This window comes from Oryctolagus cuniculus, chromosome 20 (genome assembly GCF_964237555.1).
Source record: "Oryctolagus cuniculus chromosome 20, mOryCun1.1, whole genome shotgun sequence".
Taxonomy (NCBI): Eukaryota; Metazoa; Chordata; class Mammalia; order Lagomorpha; family Leporidae; genus Oryctolagus; species Oryctolagus cuniculus.
Window position 1 is genome coordinate 9,724,826 of NC_091451.1, and position 20,991 is coordinate 9,745,816.

The following is a 20,991-nucleotide window of genomic DNA, read 5'->3' on the forward strand; positions in this document are numbered from 1 at the left end:
ATTGCAGACAGCAGCTTAACTGGAGGCAACACAACTTCAGCCCCTTATGCCCATTTTTAACCCTTCATCTGTCTCTAGCTTTAGACATAAATTGAGTCTTTTCAGTCAGATCTCAAAGGATCTATTTCCAAAACCCTTAATCATTTTAAAATGTCTTCCTTGAACCTTCTCCAAGTTCAGCACATCTGATTTTATTTGTTCTGTTAGATTTTCTTCAAGTAAAAAGATCAGGAAAAGAAAAGATCACTGGGCTGGCTCCTGCCCTAGATTACCCAGTCAGTTCACTATTAGAAGCGCTCAAATCCTACTGTCTCCAAATAGGAGGATATGTGATTTTCTTTTTTAATATTTTCACTAGATAGAGGTATAATAGAAAGAGAATGAGTGTCCCATACCACTCCCTAGCAACCAACCAGAGACTGCTCTCACATATACCAGACATACTATTCATTTCATCAAGACATCAAAGCAAAGATAACACTTATTATTCAAAAAAAGTCATAGGTCATGAATTCATAAGCAATGTTTATATTCTTCTGTATCTATCACCTAGCCTGTCCCTGGCTTATAGTGGTTATGCAATATTAATTTGTCCAGTGAAATCAACCCCTGGGATATGGGTGATCAATAAATATTACTTTTCATCCTTTACTTTAGCATTGATTTTTCCAAAGAGTATAAAACACTTCATAAACATTTAGATGTTTCATTGACATTCTGTGTCATTCTCCTTATTTAGCAACTAATAGACACTAATAAATTCACATAAACAGTTTATAATTCTAATGTTTACCTTGCCCTTGAACCAAATGCTGAATTGTTATAAAAATAAGTATTCTATGACATACTTTAGTTATAAGAATCCCAATATGAATTAAAATGATTGGCTGGCGCCGCGGCTCACTAGGCTAATCCTCCACCTTGCGGCGCCAGCACACCGGGTTCTAGTCCCGGTCGGGGCACTGGATTCTGTCCCAGTTGCCCCTCTTCCAGGCCAGCTCTCTGCTGTGGCCAGGGAGTGCAGTGGAGGATGGCCCAAGTGCTTGGGCCCTGCACCCCATGGGAGACCAGGAGAAGCACCTGGCTCCTGCCATCGGATCAGCGCGGTGCGCCGACCGCGGCGGCCATTGGAGGGTGAACCAACAGCAAAAGGAAGACCTTTCTCTCTGTCTCTCTCTCTCACTGTCCACTCTGCCTGTCAAAAAAAAAAAAAAAAAAAGAATAAAACCAAGAGCAACTCAAATGTCCTTCAATCAATGAATGGATAAATAAATACACCTGGTATTGTGGTGCAGTGCAACAGCTTGGAATAGCCAATAGCCAGCATCCTACATGAGCACCAGTTTGAGTACTGGCTGTTTTACTTCCAATCCAGTATCCTGCTAATGCACCTGAGAAAGCAGCAGAAGATGGCCCAAGTACATGGTCCCTTGGCACCCACAGGAGAGACCTGGATGGAATTCCAGGCTCCTGGCCTTATCCTGGCCTAGCCCTGGCTGTTCCGGCCATCTGGGAAGTGAATCAGTAGATGGAGGCTCTCTCTTTTTGCCTCTCTTTGTAAATCTACCTTTTAAATAAATAGAACCTTTAAAAAAAAGAGAGAGAGAGAGAGAATACATACAATAGTATTTTACTCAGCAGAAAGGAACAAATGATTGATGCATACAGCAACATGGATGAGTCTTTAAAAAAAAATTTATTTATTTGAAAATCAGAGTTACAGAGAAAGACATCTTTCGTCCTCTGGTTCAGGCTGAAGCCAGGGGCCAGGAGCTTCACCCGAGTCTCCCAAGTTGGGCAAGGGCCCAGGAACTTGGGTCATCTTCCACTGCTTTCTCTGAGTGCATTAGCAGGGAGCGGGATCAGAAGTGGTGCAGCCAGGACTCAAACCAGCATCACATGGGATGATAGTGCTCAGGCCACAACTTAACCTGCTGTGCCACAGCACTGGCCCCATGGGTGAATCTTAAGTGCATTTTGGTATATAAACAAATCTAGATCTAAAAGCCTATATAAGGTATGATGCCATTTGCATGATACTCTAGGAAAATAAAAATGAGGATAGCAAATAGATAACTAGTTTTGCCAGTGGTTGGGGTCACAGGGTTGACTACAAAAGGTCAGCACAGAAATTCTGAGAAGTGATGAAACTGCTATATATTATGATTGTCATGGTAAATATAAAACTCTACATATCTGTCAAAACTCTATATACCACAAAAAATGACCTTCACTATTTGTGAATTAACAATTACATTTAAAAAAAAAAAAACTTCAATATAAAACAAAAAGCCAAAGTCGCAGCAATACTAAAGATTTATATAAGCGGGTAAATACCAACTTTTTAAAAAAATTCCTTAAATTTAAAATCCTAAAAATATACTTCACAAATTAAACAATATAAAGAAATCTAGGGCTAGTATCGTGATACAGCAGGTTAAGCCACTGCCTGTGATGCCAGCATCCCATATGAGCACTGGTTCGAATCCTGGCTACTCCTCTTCGGATCCAGCACCCAGATAATGTTCCTGGGAAAACAGCAGAAGATGATCCAAGTACTTGGGCTCCTTTCTGCCACATGGGAGACCTGAATGAAGTTCTGGGCTCCTGCCTTCGGACTGGACCAGACCCAGTCACTGAGGCCATTTGGGGAGTGAACCAGAAAACAGAAGATCTCTGTCTCTGTCTCTCCCTCTTTGTCACTCTTGCTAAAATAAATAACTAAATCTTAATAAAAAAAGAAATTATAAAACAATTCACTTATATACTGAACTATTAAAGTACCAATAAACATTAATAGTAATATTACCATGGGTAATTATAATTACTACTATCTACCAGTTGGCTAGCATATACTGGACATTGGGTTTGGCTTTTCAAAAATGTATTTATCTGAGAGGCAGAAAGACACAGAGCTCCCACATGCTACTTCAATTCCAAAATACCTGCAAACAGTGGAGGCTGAACCAGACCAACGCCAGAAGCCAGGAACTCAATCCAAGTTTCCCAAGTGGGTGACAGAAAACCAACCACTTGGCTCACCACTAGTGCCTTAGGGTCTGCACCAGCAGGGAGCCTAGGGCAGGAGCCAGAGCCAGCTATGAAACCCAGGCACTCCAACATAGGACGAGGACCTCTTAACTGCTAGTACAGCAGCTGTCCCTGGTCCATCATTTTACATATGTACTTCAATCCTCTGAACAATCATGAAATTAAAAGTTCTCAATTTTACAGTTGCAGAACAAGCTCAGAAGAATAAAGGGCTTATACCTTACCCAGGGACACACAGCTACACATTAGTGAATCTGGAGTTATCTCAGTCTATGCTCATTATCTTTCCTCTGCACTACGTTGTCTCTTAATTCAAAAGCCTTAATCTCGTAATCTCTTAAAGAGTAGTGTTTTTCTTCACATTATTTAAGGATGCATTAATGCTTCCTACCTTTGAAAGTTTAAAACTGATCATGAATATTTGATACTATTTAGGTACCCAAACATCCATGTTCATATAAAACTAACTTAATATGTGCAGCCTTTGCTCTCAAAATGTTTAAAATCAAATAGCTAGCACACATATGACCAACAAGGTGGGCAGTTATAAAATTTATAAAGAGTAGGCTGGAATGGGCTGTTGGAGAAATGAAGACATATATGCAGAAAAAAGAACAATGTCCCTATACTTAGAGGTCAAAGGCTGGCCATTTTATATACTTAAGGGCCTTTTTCCTCACAATCTCAAAAACTTCAATTTCTTAGTTTAAAAAGATAATATGTGGGGTTGACGCTGTGGCGCAGCAGGCTAAAGACCCAGCCTGCAGCACTAGCATACCATATAGGCACCAATTCGAGTCCCCGCTACTCCTCTACCAATCCAGCTCTCTGCTGTGGCCTGGGAAAGCAGTAGAAGATGGCCCAAGTCCTTGGGCCCCTGCACCCACGTGGGAGACCTAGAAGAAGCTCCTGGCTCCTGGCTTTGGATCAGCTCAGCTCTGGCCATTGTGGTCATTTGGGGAGTGAACCAGTGGAATGAAAGACCTCTCTCTCTCTCTCTCTCGTTCTACCTTTCTCTGTAACTCTTTTTTTTTTTTTTAATTTTTTGACAGGCAGAGTGGACAGTGAGAGAGAGAGAGACAGAGAGAAAGGTCTTCCTTTGCCGTTGGTTCACCCTCCAATGGCCGCCGTGGCCAGCGCGCTGCAGCCGGCGCACCGCGCTGATCCGAAGGCAGGAGCCAGGTGCTTCTGGTCTCCCATGCAGGTGCAGGGCCCAAGCACTTGGGCCATCCTACACTGCACTCCCAGGCCATAGCAGAGAGCTGGCCTGGAAGAGGGGCAACCGGGACAGAATCCAGTGCCCCGACCGGGACTAGAACCCCGTGTGCCAGCGCAGCTAGGCGGAGGATTAGCCTGTTGAGCCGCGGTGCCGGCCTCTCTGTAACTCTTTCAAATAAATTTTTAAAAAATTCTTTAAGATAAAAATAATATGGAAAAAAACATAAAAAATTAAAGGTAAGTAATTGTTAAGTACCATTCTGAGACAGACATTCAGAAGAACATAAAGGCAATATTAAAATTCTTTTTTTCTCCCAATATGTGTGTCTTGCTTTAGTAATTAAAAATTACTAAAAATAAACTGAAAGTACGTGAAGCAGGCTAAGCAGCAAATTGTACAGCATATTCTCTATCCCCAATCTCCACCAAAAAGTAATCAGGGGAAAAAGTAAGAAGTTCTTAACCAAACTGCACAGGAATTTAGGAACAAATACAGCATGGTGCCATCAGCAGTGAGTTCTGAGTCTAGAAAATGACCCACTGCTAATCTTCAAGTTGCTGAACTTCAAACCAGGGAGGTCTGAGACCCATCTGCTCCACATTCAAGGCAAGATGAGCTGAGCCGAGAGCTCTTCTTCTCATTAAGATACGCTGCTGGAACAGCTTCACCACAGTCAATCCATCCGCTAATCTCAGAGAAATGTGGCAAAGGCTGCCTATTCTGGTCAAATTAGTAAATCTGCTGATCAAATCAATGATTGGTCTTCAAAAAATTTGAAAGCTGGCTTTTCCAAACACAGTTGTCCTGTGGTATTTGCAGGGGATTCATTACAGAATCCCTTAAAGATACTGAAATCCACACATGCTCAAGTACCCCATTTAAAATGGTTCTGTATTTGTACCTACACACTTCTCCCTCCCATACTGGAAGTCATCTCGAGGTGACTTACAATGCCTACTTAACATAAACGCTTCGGAAACAGTGGTTATGGTATATTATTTAGGGAATAATGACAACGGAAAAATGTCTGCACATACTCTAGACAGATGCAATTTGTTTTTCCAAATATGTTTGACCTGTGGTTGGTTGAATTCACTGATGCGAAACCCAGAGATACAGAGGGCCAACTGTAATTTTTAAATGAACAGAACACCCTGAAATGGCCTCCATTTAGGGCAAAAGAAAAACACTGGACTACCTAAGAAGTCTACTCCCAGAAGGTTAAAAGAACTTCAACATAGAGCAGAGGTATTAAAGAGGTAAGAATTCAGACAAGGAAGAATGACATGAACGATCATTCTTACTAGCAATGGGATAATGTGTTGAGAATTTAGGTATATCTATGAAAGTAACAATGACAGTTTTTAATTTTATTTTTTAATTTTGGCTGTAAATTGAATGAAGCCCTGCTTAACCCCAATGGGAATTTCTCAAGAGCAAAGCAGAATGCTGTGAACTTAAGAAAAATAAGGACAATAATTTGCTTAAAACTTTTTGCTACATTCCCACTAATTAGGTAACATGGTAGTCAGGTCCCAAAAGCACACATAAAATTCTGTCACGGGGGCCGGCCGGCGCCTTGGTTCACTTGGTTAATCCTCCACCTGCGGCGCCTGCATCACATATGGGAGCTGGGTTCTAGTCCTGGTTGCTCCTCTTCCGGACCAGCTCTCTGCTGTGGCCTGGGAGTGCAGTGGAGGATGGCCCAAGTGCTTGGGCCCTGCACCCCATGGGAGACCAGGAGGAAGCACCTGGCTCCTGGCTTCGGATCAGTGTACCTCCGGCTGTTGCGGCCATTTGGGGGGTGAACCAATGGAAGACCTTTCTCTCTGGCTTTCTCTCACTGTCTAACTCTATCTGTAAAATAAATAAAATTAAAAAAAAATTCTGTCACAGAACATATTCTGTCCTCAAGGACCTCATTTAAGATGAGACAGGCTTGAATAATAACTTCTGCAATGCAAAGCAGGAGTTACTATATATTTTAAAAGTATAAACAAAATGCTGGGGAAGACATCAGAGCATTTAATCAAATTCCACTCAGAAGAATCCTCATAGAAATGACATTTGATTAATGCCACAAATTGTAACTAAGTGTTCATAAGCAGTTAAACGTATTCCAAGTAGAGTAAATTACATTTAAAAAGGTACAGAGGTTTAGAAGTACTTCAGGATCTTCATACTATTTAATGTGAGCCTAATATGTAAGATTCATTCACTCATCCAAAGATATTTAATAAAGGGCCCCCATGTACCTGAGTCTACTCTAGGTGTCTGAGACAAACCCTGTTCTAGTTCAGTTTTTAATGTAACAGGAGACAAGCACTAAACAATGTATCCATAAAACATTTTCTGAGAGGATACATATTATGAAAGGTTGGGGTAAGAAAGGGAAGATATTTTAGGATAGCCAAAGGGTCAGTGTGAATTGACTATAAAGAGCAAGAGAGAAGGGGAAGCATTCTCTTAATAGTGCCTTTTGTTCGTTTCTAGAACAGGCTGTTTCTTATCACAGGCCTTCTGTTGTTGCTGTTCTCTGCTTTGATTTTTGCATGGCTAACTCCTTTTCACCATTCACTTAATACAAAGACAAGAAAGTGGATGGATAGTATTCTGGATTTCACTCCAGCTGTAATGGGAAGGCAGTGGAAGATATTAAACAAGGAAGTGATGATGTGATTTTTTTCAGGGTTATTTAATTATATCATCTTTCATTTGGGGAACTACCCAACATACCTAAAGAAAAGATCATAGCTACACAGAACAGAGAGACCAGATGGAATGCTACTGTAATAGTCCAGAAAAGAAATAATGGCAAGTAGCCTAACCCGATAGCAATGTAGAGAAGTATATAAAATTCAAGATAAATTTTGGAGGTACAGCCAAGTAAATATCAAATCATCCAGATTTTCAGATTGCTGGAGTCAGCAACTGAAATATACAGTTGCAAAAGACTTAAGCAAGTCTAAGTCTTCTACTTAGATCTTAAGCCAGAACTTAATTCAATATTATACTGGTATATACTATAAAAGAAAAAGAACTGGAAAATAGAAACAGCTGCTACACATTTGCCAAAGAAGCAATATTATATAATAGGCAACAGTAAAAGAACAGTAAATACGACCTTATCCATTGAGAACAGTAAAACAAATAATCCTCTGCCTTTTAGAATTAGAGTATTACCTTTAATTAGAAAACACCTTGGTACTGTTTTGAGACATTCACTCTTGCATACTCACCATGAGTCAGGAACAAAATCAAGCCTCTCCCATCAACACCTGACATATATCCATCTCCTGACCTGTGTATATACGTATGCATGTATTCATTTCCAGCTCCACCCAATTAGGAGCAAGGAACATCTGGACCCAAACAGCAAAAAGGCCCTCTACCGCTCTGTTAGGGACTTCTCTGGCCTGCACACATGCCCAGGTAACCGTCCATGACTTCCCAGGGGTAGCGGCAGTAAGGAACAAAGCCATTCTGAGTGAGTTGTGTGCAAAAGATGGAACTGCTCCTGCTCAGAACACCAAGTTGGTGCAAATCAAATCGCTGTGTGCCACAGGGGATGAAGCTAGAACTTCTGGTTGATCAAAGTGCTCTGTATCATAAGGAAATCAGTAGGTCTCCTCATAGGATAAAAATCCCTGTCCAGTTCCCATTACTGGGCCAGTGGGTCCTACCATGCTGTCTCCCTTAAGCTAGAGCATAAGCCTCCAAATATACCTTGTGTGGGTTGCATACTGGCCTCTCGTCAATTTCTACCTACAAGTGAGACAGATAACCTGGGGTCGATAATAATTGTGCTCCATTTGCAAACAAAGAAACACTAATTCTGTAGCTATACTGGGCCATTTACCACTAGACTTCATCCTGGAAAGTTTCTGAACTGATGAGTCTTTTTTTTTTTTTTTTTTTTTTTTTTGACAGGCAGAATGGACAGTGAGAGAGAGACAGAGAGAAAGGTCTTCCTTTGCCGTTGGTTCACCCTCCAATGGCCGCTGCGGCTGATCCAATGGCAGGAGCCAGGTACTTCTCCTGGTCTCCCATGGGGTGCAGGGCCCAAGCACTTGAGCCATCCTCCACTGCACTCCCTGGCCACAGCAGAGAGCTGGCCTGGAAGAGAGGCAACCGGGACAGAATCCGGCATCCCGACCAGGACTAGAACCCGGTGTGCCGGCGCCGCGAGGCGGAGGATTAGCCTAGTGAGCTGGCCGAGTCTTATTTTTTTTAAAGATTTCTTGTTGCTATTTATTCCTTTAAGAGGCTAAGGGCAGAAATGGAGATCTCATCTGCTTGTTCACTCCCTACATGCCCACAACAGCACACCCCTGACAGGTCTTTTCAAGGTAACCTCTGTCACTTCAATACTGCATGGCATTAATACTCATTTTGGAAAACTCACAGGCATCCAATGATAAAAGTCAATCAACAGTTCTGCAAATTCCATCATCTTGAGCTTTTAAATGAAAAGGAAAATTCAGTTCTCAACTCCACAACTTCTTGCACAGTTTATCAGACTCTGACCAATAATAATGGGAGGGGTCTTCAGAAAGCTCACAGGAAACTATGCATGGATTTCAAAAACTTTCTGTTCTATTATAAATTTATCTTTTAATTTTCTTTTCCATGAACTTTTTGATATCCCCCTGTATAACCAAAGTACAACTTGTTTACCAGTGGCTGCCTCTCTCTCTAGAATTCACCACAAAACACCCAACATACTGTCAAAAAGAGTAAGGAAAAATATTTAATGATTTAACAAACACTGTTCTCTAATTTTACTAAAATTCAGAGCATCAGCTACAGCAAAAATATTCTATTCTTTCCTTTTTCTGCTATTCTTATGGCTTCCCGACATGGTACTAGATAAATAGGAACGTATATCAACTTAAGGAATCAAAATAATTTTCATTCACTACAAATGTCAAAGTGGTAGATACTTGCACTGCAAAGTACAATTTGCCAAGGGATTCATTTTGTGATTAAAACAGATAAAGACTGGTATGACTGCGATCAACCATTCCTTTGTTCATCCACACATCCATCCATTCAACGACTCAGTTACCAGCCAAGGTTTACAGAAAGCCTGTTAGGTACCAAGTCCAGGAGCTTATAAACTGACAAAGATGACAGAAGGGTAAACTGAACATCAAAATATAGTAACTGCAGGCCTTAGTGTAAAAGAATCCTCAATGGTTATTAATTTAAGGACAGTGGCAGCGTGCAAAACAGAGACTTTACCTTAGCAATGGCATGATTAAATTTAGAGCTCTCCTCTGAACTTGATAATACATAACATTATTGACACTATAAGCATTTCACAATAAACTATGAACCTGAAAGTTTATACTTTGAAAGGAAACATTATTTTTAAAGAAAAAAAATTTTAAGCTTTTGAACAGCACTTGTGTATACGATAGATATATGAAGAAATTTTATATTACAAAAACAAATTATTATATACTGCTTCCTTGCTTTGGGAGTAAGTAGCACCTGCAGAAAGGTAACTGATTTTTTAAAAGATTTATTTATGTATTTATTTGAAAGGCAGAGGTACACAGAGAGAGAGAGACAGAGACAGAGACAGAGACAGAGACAGAGTAAGAGATCTTCCATCTGCTGGTTCACTCCCCAAAATGGCCACAACGGCCGGAGCTGGGCCAGGAATTCCTTACGGGTCTCCCATGTGGGTGCAGAGACCTAAGCATCTTCCATTGCTTTCCCAGGAGCATTAGCAGGAGCTGGACAGGAAGTAGAGCAGCCAGGACTCAAACCAGCGCCCATATGGGATGCCAGCATTGCAGGTGGTGGCTTAACCTTCCAAACCACAACATCGGCCCAGGTAATTAATTTTTATTTCATACTTATTCAACACTGGAAAAATCCCAGGCAATATCCAAGGTATACATTATTTAACCCTCAATGCAATCCTATGAAGTGAGATATAACCGTATTTTATAGATGAAAACAGAAAACTTGTCCAAGGTCACACAGTTAGATTTGAGGCAAAATGTGAACATGTGTGTTCTTACTCTAATTCCAATGCTGTTTTCATTATATATGCTTACAGAAGGTAAAGAGTGATAGAATAAATTAGCAAATGGCTGGGGCCAGCGTTGTGGCATAACAGGTTAAGCCACCACCTGTAACACTGGCATCCCACATCCGAGTCCTAGCTGCTCCACTTCACATACAGCTCCCTCCTAACGTGCCTGGAAAGGCAATGGAGGATGGCCCAAGTCTTTGAGCCCCTGCACCTACATGGGAGACCCGGAAAAAGTTTCTGGCTCCGGGCTTCAGCCTGGCCCAGCCCCAGCCACAGCAGCCATTTGGGGAGTGAATCAGTGGATGGAAGATTCTCTCCCCCACCCCTTCTTTCTCTGCCTGTACCTCTGCCTTTCAAATAAATAAATCTTTTAGAAAATTAAACCTATGTCATCAATTCATGTCATTGTTAATAATAAGTAGCTTTATTTATCAAGAGCTTAGATACAAGCACTCTGCTGGGCACTTTGTTCGCATTCTTTCACTTAATGTCCTCAGTAAGTTTATGAGACAGGATTATCATCACCACCTTACAGGCAAGGAAAAAAAGAGCTTACTAGAGAGACTAAGAAATGTGTCCATGTCAAGCCCTGGCTAAACGAGTGGGTAAGGGGCAGGCATTTAGTGTAGCAGTTAAGACACCTGCATCCCATGTAAGAATACAGTTTCCATACACAGATTCCAGTTTCCTAAAGCCGACTGTAGAGTCAAGTCACAGGTAACTGGATTCCCATATCCCCAGGGAGATCTGGATTGAGTTCCTGGCTTGCAGCTTTGACCAGGCCCAGCCCTGGCCCTTGTTGGCATTTGGGAAGCAAACCACTGAATGGGTGCTCTCTAGTGCACTCTTTATCTCTCTATCCTTGCCTCTCAAATAAATTTTAAAAATAAACAGCCTAGCTGAGAGCTGAATTCAGGTCTGTTTGGATCCAAAGGCCAATCCTTAATAATGCTATCACACTTTTTATACTACTACAATGAAACTATTTTAAAATACATTCACTAATTTAACAGTTGACTTTATCTCAAAAATATGAAATGCTAAACACATACTAAAGTCAATATGCCAAAATATCTATTTCCTAAACAAAAGAAACAACTTTTTTTTTTGAAAGGCAGCATCACAGAGAGGGAGGGAGGGAGAGAGAACGAGATGGAGATGGAGATGGAGATGGAGATGGAGATGGAGATGGAGATGGAGAGAGAGAGAGAGAGAGAGAGAGAGAGACAGGCAGATAGACCTCTTACTTCTGCTGGTTCCCTCCCCAAATGGTTGTAGCAGCAGGGGCTGAGCCAGGCTGAAGCCAAGAGCCTGGAACTCTATCTGGGCCCCTCACTTAGGTGGTAGGGGCCCAGGCATGTGTGTCACCTTCCACTGCACTCTCAGACAGCTAAGCAGAAAGGTGGATTGGAAGTAAGGCAGACAGTACTCGTGCCTGTGTCCATATTGGATGCTGGCATCCTAGGCAGTGCTTAATCCACTGCACCATGATGCTGGCCCCAAATGAAGAAATTTTATGAAAGTATACAAACATAAGAGGGTCTTCAAAATGCTCATGGGAGCGTATATTATGGATTTCAAATTTTTTGCAGCAAAATGAACTTACCTTTAATTCTATTCTTCAATTAATTTTTTGAAGAATCCTCATATCATTAGTTTATAAAATCTTTCCTTTGAGTGAATGGCAAAAATAAACACTTTTAAAACCCAAATTAGTCTATCTTTAAAACGGTCTCAAAGCTAAAAATGGCTTCAAAGTATTTTTTTTAATACATGCATATGTGGATGAGCATTGTGACACAGTGGATTAAGCTACCACTTAGGACACCCAAATCCCATATTCGAGTGCCTGATTTGAGTAGCAACTGCTCTGTGCTTCTGTTTAACTTTCCTGCTAATGTGCCTGGGAGACAACAGATAATAGCCCAAGCACTTGGGTTCCTACCACCCACATGGGAGACCAGATGGAGTTTCTGGCTCCTGGCTTCACCCTGGCCTAGCCCCAGTTGTTGCATGAATTTGGTGAGTGAAGCAGCAGATGGAAAATCTCTCTCACTCTCTATCTATCCCTCTGATACTTTGCCTTTCAAATAAATACCTTTATAAGTTATGTACATGGAGAACTGTTGAAGGAAATATAAAGTGATATACTTGTGTTCTATTTCATATATGCCAATAATTAATTCCCTAACAATATTTATGCATTTTCTTTCAAGAAATGTTTTTCTACATTACAAACTTAAAAATTAAGAAAAATACACAAAAACAATTTTCACATACAACAATATTTTGTTGTGTACTTGGAAAATTATGTATGGGGCTGGCACTGTGGCTCCTGGCTAATGGCTTAGGAAAGCAGCAGAGGATGACCCAAGTCCCTGGGTCCTTGCACCCATGTGGGAGACCCAGAAGAAGTTCCTGGCTCCTGGCTTCAGTCTGGCTGTTGTCATCATTTAAGGAATGAACTAGCAGATGGAAGATCTCTCTGTGTCTCCTCTCTATCTCTCTCTCTCTCTCTGTAACTCTTTCAAAGAAATAAATTAATTTTAAAAAATTATGTATTACTTTTCACTTTCTACTTATACTACACATACCATATTTCCAGACATCTAGCTTAGATCAGACACTGTTGTTAAACATATGAACCCTTCAGGCTCCTTCAGAAATCAATATAAAATCATAAAGTATAATACTTGACCAATTTCTTTAAAAAAAGCAATTAAAACAAGGCTTACCATCTTGATGCCCGTGGAAAATGTCACTGGTTTTACAGGCTTAGGTTTCTCAAGTTGCATTTCCAACTGGGTAGATCTATCTTTATGCTGAGCCAAAAGCAGAGCAACGGGGAGATCAGAACTCTCCTAAGAGAAAAGTTCAAGATCAATATGAAAGTTAAAAAGGGAACACTAAACAGCAACAAGATTTATATTTTAAATCATGCCTTTTCTATAAGCATCTGATGTAAAACTAAATATTCATTTTATGGAGAACACTTTACAAAAAATATTAACATTCCATAATTAGAAAAGGCTGTTGTAGGCTTATAAATCAAAATAACCTGCAAACAAGTATTTTTATAAAATCCACATTAAAGACAATATAATAGGATCCTATTTCATCTAGCAAACCAAGCATATTTATTGAAACAAAAAAAATAGAAGTTAATCACAAAAAGAGTGGTACAAAGTACTATAACGTAGATCAGATGTTTATCTGAGACACATTCTTTTTAACAGTGAATTCAGACCAGTCTGAAATTGTTTCCCATTAGATTTTACCTGAGGCCCTTTGGAAATTATCCGTATTTTACTTTGCACAATAGAACTATTGTAAGTACAACCAAAAGTGAACATATTTTCTTCTCTACTGACTGACTCTTAAAAATTAAGTCAAAAAATTTTAATTAAATCACAAAATGATAAAGGATTTTTAAGTCTTATATTGATTAACACTAAATCAGAGCCACTATTTTCACAAATCTGTGCACACACACACACACATTTTAACAACACAAGCAAATTACTAATTCTTCTATGCAGACTGCCATTTATCCTGTTTAAAACTTAGTCTTTTTACATGGTTGAACTGTTGTGGTGCTAAGGCCTAAATGAAAAGTTATCCAGACACTCAGTTAAATAAGAACCTAGAAAGCCAGGCAGAGGGAAGATTTAGAAAGGAGAATTTCTCCCTCTCTCTCTCTCTCTTTCTCTCTCTCTCTCTCTCTCTCACACACACACACACACACACACACAGTGCCTTCTATATCTGTAAACAAAAGTACATTTCCCTCTCCAACACCAAGATTGTCTGCAAAAACAAACACATTGTTCAAATGAGCTATAAATCTTTAAAATAGTGACTACCCATAATTTAATATTGAAGAAACTCTACTGTTCACATTTAACAGCACAAAAACAGATTCTAACTTTCTATCCAAATCTAATTACCTTTAAATTTTAAGGCCCAAATGTGGTTAATATAGTTTAAGGAACTGTTTTAAGATTATAGTGTAGCTGGGGCTGGGACTGTGGTGCAGCAGGTTAATGCCCTGGTCTGAAGCACCAGCATCCCAAATGGGCACCGGTTCGAGACCCGGCTGCTCCACTTCCAATCCAGCTCTCTGCTATGGCCTGGGAAAGCAGTAGAAGATGGCCCAAGTCCTTGGGCCCTTGCATCAGCGTGGGAGACTCGAAAGAAACTCCTGGCTCCTTGCTTCAGATCAGTGCAGCTCCGGCCATTGCATTCAACTGCAGAGTGAACCATCAGATGGAAGACCTCTCTCTCTGCCTCTCCTCTCTGTGTAACTCTTTCAAATAAATAAATAAATCTTTAAAAAAAATTATAGTGTAGCAGAAGTTAAAATAATAAGCAATGTAACCTATTTGCCCAGCATAAAATTTCATATCTAGATTTTATAATACAAGTGTCTCTGCTAAAGCAATGCTACAATTAAAACTTTCAAAAGTAAATGGACGAGGCCGGCGCCGCAGCTCACTAGGCTAATCCTCTGCCTGCGGCACTGGCACACCGGGTTCTAGTCCCGGTTGGGGCAACGGATTCTGTCCCGGTTGCCCCTCTTCCAGGCCAGCTCTCTGCTGTGGCCCCAGGAGTGCAGTGGAGGATGGCCCAAGTGCTTGAGCCCTGCACCCCAGGGGAGACCAGGAGAAGTACCTGGGTCCTGCCTTCGGATCAGCGTGATGCGCCGGCTGCAGCGCGCCTATCGCGGCGGCCATTGGAGGGCCTTTCTCTCTGTCTCTCTCTCTCACTGTCCACTCTGCCTGTCAAAAAAAAAAAAAAAAAAAAAAAAAGTAAATGGACGGGCCGGCGCCACAGCTCACTTGGCTAATCCTCCACATGCGGTTTCCGACACACTGGGTTCTAGTCCCGGTTGTGGTGCCGGTTCTGTCCTGGTTGCTCCTCTTCCAGTCCAGCTCTCTGCTGTGGCCCGGGAAGGCAGTGGAGGATGGCCCAAGTGCTTGGGCCCTGCACCCCATGGGAGACCAGGAGGAAGCACCTGGCTCCTGGCTTCGGATCGGCGCAGTGCCAGCCTTAGCGGCCATTTGGGAGGTGAACCAACGGAAGGAAGACCTTTCTCTCTCTCTCTCTCTCTCACTGTCTATAACTCTACTTGTCAAAAAAAAAAAAAAACACAGAATATTATTGTCAAGCAAAAGTACTGAGACGTCACTTTAGCACTAATGCAGGAGAATTAATGAAATATGGTATGAAAACATACCTGAATACCTTACATACTCCACAACTGCTTAGTACATTAGTACTACATTAGTAACAGTATGGCTGAAAATCCCTACTGCCATCCCAGATTGTCATTAAGCATTTTATGAAAGGGGCCAGTACTGTGGTGTAGTGGGTAAAGCTGACGCCTGCAGTGCCAGCATCCCATATGAGCACCGGTTTGAGACCCAGCTGCTCCTCTTCGATCCAGCTCTCTGCTATGGCCTGGGAAAGCAGTAGAAGATGGCCCAAGTCCTTGGGCCCCTGCACCCACATGGGAGACCTGGAAGAAGTTCCTGGCTTTGAATCAGCCCAGCTCTGCCATTGCAGCCATTTGAGGAGTGAACCAGATCTCTCTCTCTCTCTCTCTCTGCCTCTGCAACTCTGCCTTTCAAATAAATAAATATTTTTTTTAAGATTTATTTATTTATTTGAATGTCAGAGTTACACAGAGAGAGGAGAGGCAGAGAGAGAGAGATAGTGGTCTTCCATCCGATGGTTCACTCCCCAGGTGGCCACAACGGCCGGAGCCGCGCCGACCAGAAGCCAGGAGCCAGGAGCTTTTTCTGGGTCTCCCACACAGGTGCAGGGGCCCAAGGACTTTGGGCCATCTTCCACTGCTATCGCAGGCCACAGCAGAGAGCTGGATCGGAAAAGGAGCAGCCGGGACTAGAACCAGTGCCCATATGGGATGCCGACGCTTCAGGCCAGGGCGTTAACCCACTGAGCCAGAGCGCTGGCCCCTAAATAAATAAATAAATCTTAAGGGGGAGAAAAAATTTTTGGCATAATTCTGGTTTTTACATAAAAGGAACTAAATGTTAAAATGCCTTGGTAAATAGCAGAAATGTAATTAAAGTAAGTATTCTACAAATAGAAAAATTTTAATACTAAAGCAAAGAATTTACTTCAAACTTCCTTTTATTCTCATTTTAACACTCAACATTTTGGGGCTGAATGCCTCTGTAGGTGTTAAACTAGAATTAAGCAGAAGCTCTAACAGCAAAAAAGCTATAACGTAAAAAAGACTATGTGAAATATATGTGTTCTGTGAAACACATAACATGCAGATTCCACCTTTCAAGTACTTCATTCTTCTTAGCGTTACATTTTACCTTGAAAGGTTTCCTAACCCAATTATCTGGAGGTACACTGTTTAATATTAAAGTGACTTTAATAAGACTGCCTGTAATACTCATTAAAAACCACATAATGACCATTTATAAAAGATTATTTGAACTGACTTTAAGGAAGCCATGTGGCAAACAATATTTCTAGTAAAAATCAGCTAAAATGTTTGACAATCATTTAGGCCATACAAAATTTAAGACATAAACTGAAGGGAATTTTCAAACAGGAATATAAAAAGATTTAATAAGTCAGGACGTGTTTGAAAATCTTTTTCCAAACCAATTAAAAAAAATGGAGTCTACAATTAGGATTAAGTAAATGGACTTTTTAGGCAACATTAAGGCAAATGCTAAGCCATAAACATAAGATTATAACATTAAAATCCAATCATGTACAATATAATGTAATGTCACTGCTTTTTAAAAGATGTAAAAAGTGACTTTTGGCACAAGGACCAAATCCAAAAATAGGTTAAAAAATACTAAGAATTATTTAGCTACCATATTATATGATCCAAATAGTGAGGAAAATATGTGTAGTAATAACTTGCAGGTGAAGAAAACAAGAAGGGTGGAAACTCACAAAGCCAATGTTAACTCCAGGTCCCATGCAATGCACATTACAGTTGTTGGACATCTCGCTTCATGATTCACTAAGTCAGAGGAGCTTCATATTAATGAGGCAGCAAAATTTAGTGCTCATGAGGACTAAATGACATGCAAGAATAAATGCTATGCAAAGGTAGCTAACTTCAAAACTCTTTATCAGATGAAAAATAAGACATTAAAAGCATATTTTTATTTGCTATCAAAGCTTTATATTTGAAATTAATTCCAAATTAATTTGTATGTATGGGAAAGAAGCATTTCATCCCGCCCCCTCCCAAAACTGTGCTTCTCTTTGTATAAAATTAAGAAACTTTGAATAAAACAGTAACATCAGTATTTATTAATACATTCTTGAACATTTTTAATTTCTCATTAAACATGTCTACAAAACACAAACCACAACTCATATGGCATTTCCATTGATAAAATCATACCTGTCACTTAAGAACTAATTAAAGTTGCAGGGAAAGTATTATTATTCTATTTTATACGTACTGTCCTCATTTTTAAAACCAAATTTATATTCTACTCACACAGAGCAGGCAGATTTTGTAAGTATTTTCTGTCTAAACATCATTTGCATCCTTACTCTTATTTTTCCCTAACTGGCTTGCCTACTTCTAAATTAATTAACCTTGCTTTGTCTTTTTTCCTGCATAAGTGGCTTTAAGTGCATTTTAGGCAAAATTATTGTAACACACACACACACACACACACACACATTTTATCCCATCATAGAATTACAGAAAATCAACTAGAGAAGGAAGCTAATTGTGTTAATATAAAACAAATACTTTACAGAAATGAATTAGATGAACAGAAAGGGAAAACGAACAATGCAAAATGACTTTTTTAGAAAGGAAAATTTTCTAGTTTGTGATGATATCAAATCCATGAAGCACTCCACAAACCTAAGTTATTATTGCTACTGCTATTATCTAACAATGTTGACTACTTAGAGAGCTAATTGTTCAAAAATAGCAATAATTTGCAAAACACTGCCATTTCTTACAAATACATTTTTTACGCAAAAATAAGAAACACAGTTCTGTCACAGAGTAACCAGAGTCATTATGCATCTAAGCACAGGGTCAAAACACTGAAAACTGTGCTAGATTTAGAAATCAGGAGAAAAATGCTCTGAAAACAATGTGTTTTACTCAGTAAGCTTAGAAACATTTAAATATTCTATTACGCGTATTCTGGTTTATGTCAGTTTTAATGTCTCATCTAAAAATAAATGGATATTGACAAAAAATTTTTTTAGAAAAGAAGTAAAATACACCAGAACATGTTCACAAAAACACTTAGAGCAAATCACTTCAGATCCTTCATAGCAGTTGACAAGATATAAATAAGTAGGCAGATGAGTAAGAAAATTACAATTAAAGTCATGTTTAATATGCTTATCACTAAACTCACTTTGGGATAGAAACTGAGTAGCAAATAAATTTATATTATACCATATTCCAGAAAAACATAATTTTCCCCCAAGCATATACTTTGTGGATTAAAGATTGCCACAATCTCCGCATCATGAAGTACGATCTATATTCCTTCCCTTTGATACTAAGTGGGATCTTTTACTAATAAATATGGTGGAACTGATGCTGTGCCATTTTCACACCCCAAGTCTTCAACATTAAGAGCTTTTATTTTTTTTACTCCTGGAATAATCTCTCATGCAGCCCTGAGCCACCACATTAGACACAACTACAAAGAAGCCACGGAGAGCAGCCTTGAGACCTCTGGAGTCTCCACTGGGCTAGGAGGTCCACTTGAATTCCTAACTCAGGAAACTGGGAACATAAAAGAATGCTATTTGGGGAGGTGGCCTCTTACTGAGCAACAGATATACTGATATTAAAATAACGAGCAAAACCAAAGGTGACCCCAAGTACAAACTGTGTGAGTGCCATTATCTAGCATCATAAACAGGAAATGGAAGTCCTGAAGACTTTTTAATCACAATTAGCACTAACACATACCAGTTCATCAAGAAAAGCTTGCTTATTCTTCCTTTTTAGAATCTGCTGCAGCTGTTCTTCTTTTTGTATAAACAGTCTTCTTTGTTCATTTTCCTGTCGTTCTACCTCTAAAGCTTCTTCCAGTTCTTCCTGTTCCCGAGTCTAAAACAGAAATTTAATGTGTTCAGCATGTGATAAATTGAGTAAACAACAACAATTCTACATTACAATCTGAAACCATCTTTGCTGGAAGTAGGAAACATACTAGGGATTTATATTTTAATAATGCAACAATTCTACTTGTGGGAACTAGAACTCATTTTATTTCATGTGGACATGTTACTATTAAAGAGAATAACATCTAACACTAAACAAAGACCTAAACAAAGTACACAAAGCCCAGCATTAATAATATATATCATTAATAATTACATTTAATAATGGGATTTTTTGGGGGGATTTTTAAATATATAATTCCTACCAACACTTTCAAATCATTTGTTTTAAGGTACTTAAAGCATAAACAAAAAAAATACAAGAACAAAAAACAGGGGCCTATCATGTTGGTGTAGAAGGTAAAGCCTCTGACTGCACATCGGGCATCCCATAAAAGGATGCTCTACTTCTTTTTCTTTTTTCTTTTTTTTTTTTTATTTGAAAGTCAGAGAGAGAAAGAGAGATCTTCCATCCACTGGTTCATTCCCCAGATGGCCACAACAGCAGGGACTGGGCCAGGCCGAAGCCAGGAGCCAGCAGCTTCTTTTATTTATTTATTTATTTATTTATTTATTTTGGACAGGCAGAGTGGACAGTGAGAGAGAGAGAGACAGAGAGAAAGGTCTTCCTTTGCCGTTGGTTCACCCTCCAATGGCCGCCGCGGCCAGCACACCGCGGCCAGCGCACCGCGCTGATCTGATGGCAGAAGCCAGGTACTTATCCTGGTCTCCCATGGGGTGCAGGACCCAAGCACTTGGGCCATCCTCCACTGCATTCCCTGGCCACAGCAGAGAGCTGGCCTGGAAGAGGGGCAACCGGGACAGAATCCGGCGCCCCGACCGGGACTAGAACCCGGTGTGCCGGCACTGCAAGGCAGAGGATTAGCCTAGTGAGCCTCAGCGCCGGCCCCAGCTGCTCTACTTCTAATGTGCCTGGGAAAGCAGTGGAAGATGGCCTAAGTCTTTGGGCCTCTGCATCCACGTGGAAGATCTGGAAGAAGCTCCTAGCTCCTGGCTCCTGGCTCAGCCCCAGCCGTTGAGGTCATTTTGGGGAGTGAACCATTGGATGGAAGATATCTCTCTCTATTTCTCTTTCTCTCTCTCTCTCTCTCTCTCTCTCTCTCTCTCTCTCTCTCCCCTTTCAAATAAATAAATAAAACTTACCAAAAAAAATTCTCCATACAAAGCTATAGGTTAAAACACTCTGTTTAGGGGTCAGCGTTATGATGCAGCAGGCATCCCGTTAAGCACAAGTTCAAGCCCTGACTGCTCCACTTCCAATTCAGTTATTCAGTTCCTTGCTAAAGTGCCCAGTGCAAGCAGCAGAAGATGGCCCAAGTTGCTGGGCCCTGCCACCCACATGGGAGATCCAGTTGGAGCTCCAGGCTCCTGGCTTCAGCCTGGCTGTTGCAGCCATTTGGGCAGTGAACAGCACATGAAATCTCTTTCTCTCTCTTTGTAACTCTGTACTTCAAATAATTAAAGTACATCTTTTTCAAAAACAATTATATTTGAA

At 40.4% G+C, this 20,991-nt stretch overlaps 1 protein-coding gene across 1 annotated transcript in view; it reads right to left on the reverse strand.

The window, feature by feature from the left end:
* Positions 1-20,991, reverse strand: part of MNAT1 (MNAT1 component of CDK activating kinase) — a 224,839-nt gene that overhangs the window by 109,443 nt on the left and 94,405 nt on the right. Inside the window, exons 5-6 of the mRNA XM_002719546.5 lie at positions 19,282-19,422; positions 13,055-13,180 (exon numbers count right to left, since the gene is read on the reverse strand). Coding sequence (XP_002719592.1) covers positions 13,055-13,180; positions 19,282-19,422 — 267 coding nt within the window. The remainder of the gene's footprint in view (positions 1-13,054; positions 13,181-19,281; positions 19,423-20,991) is intronic.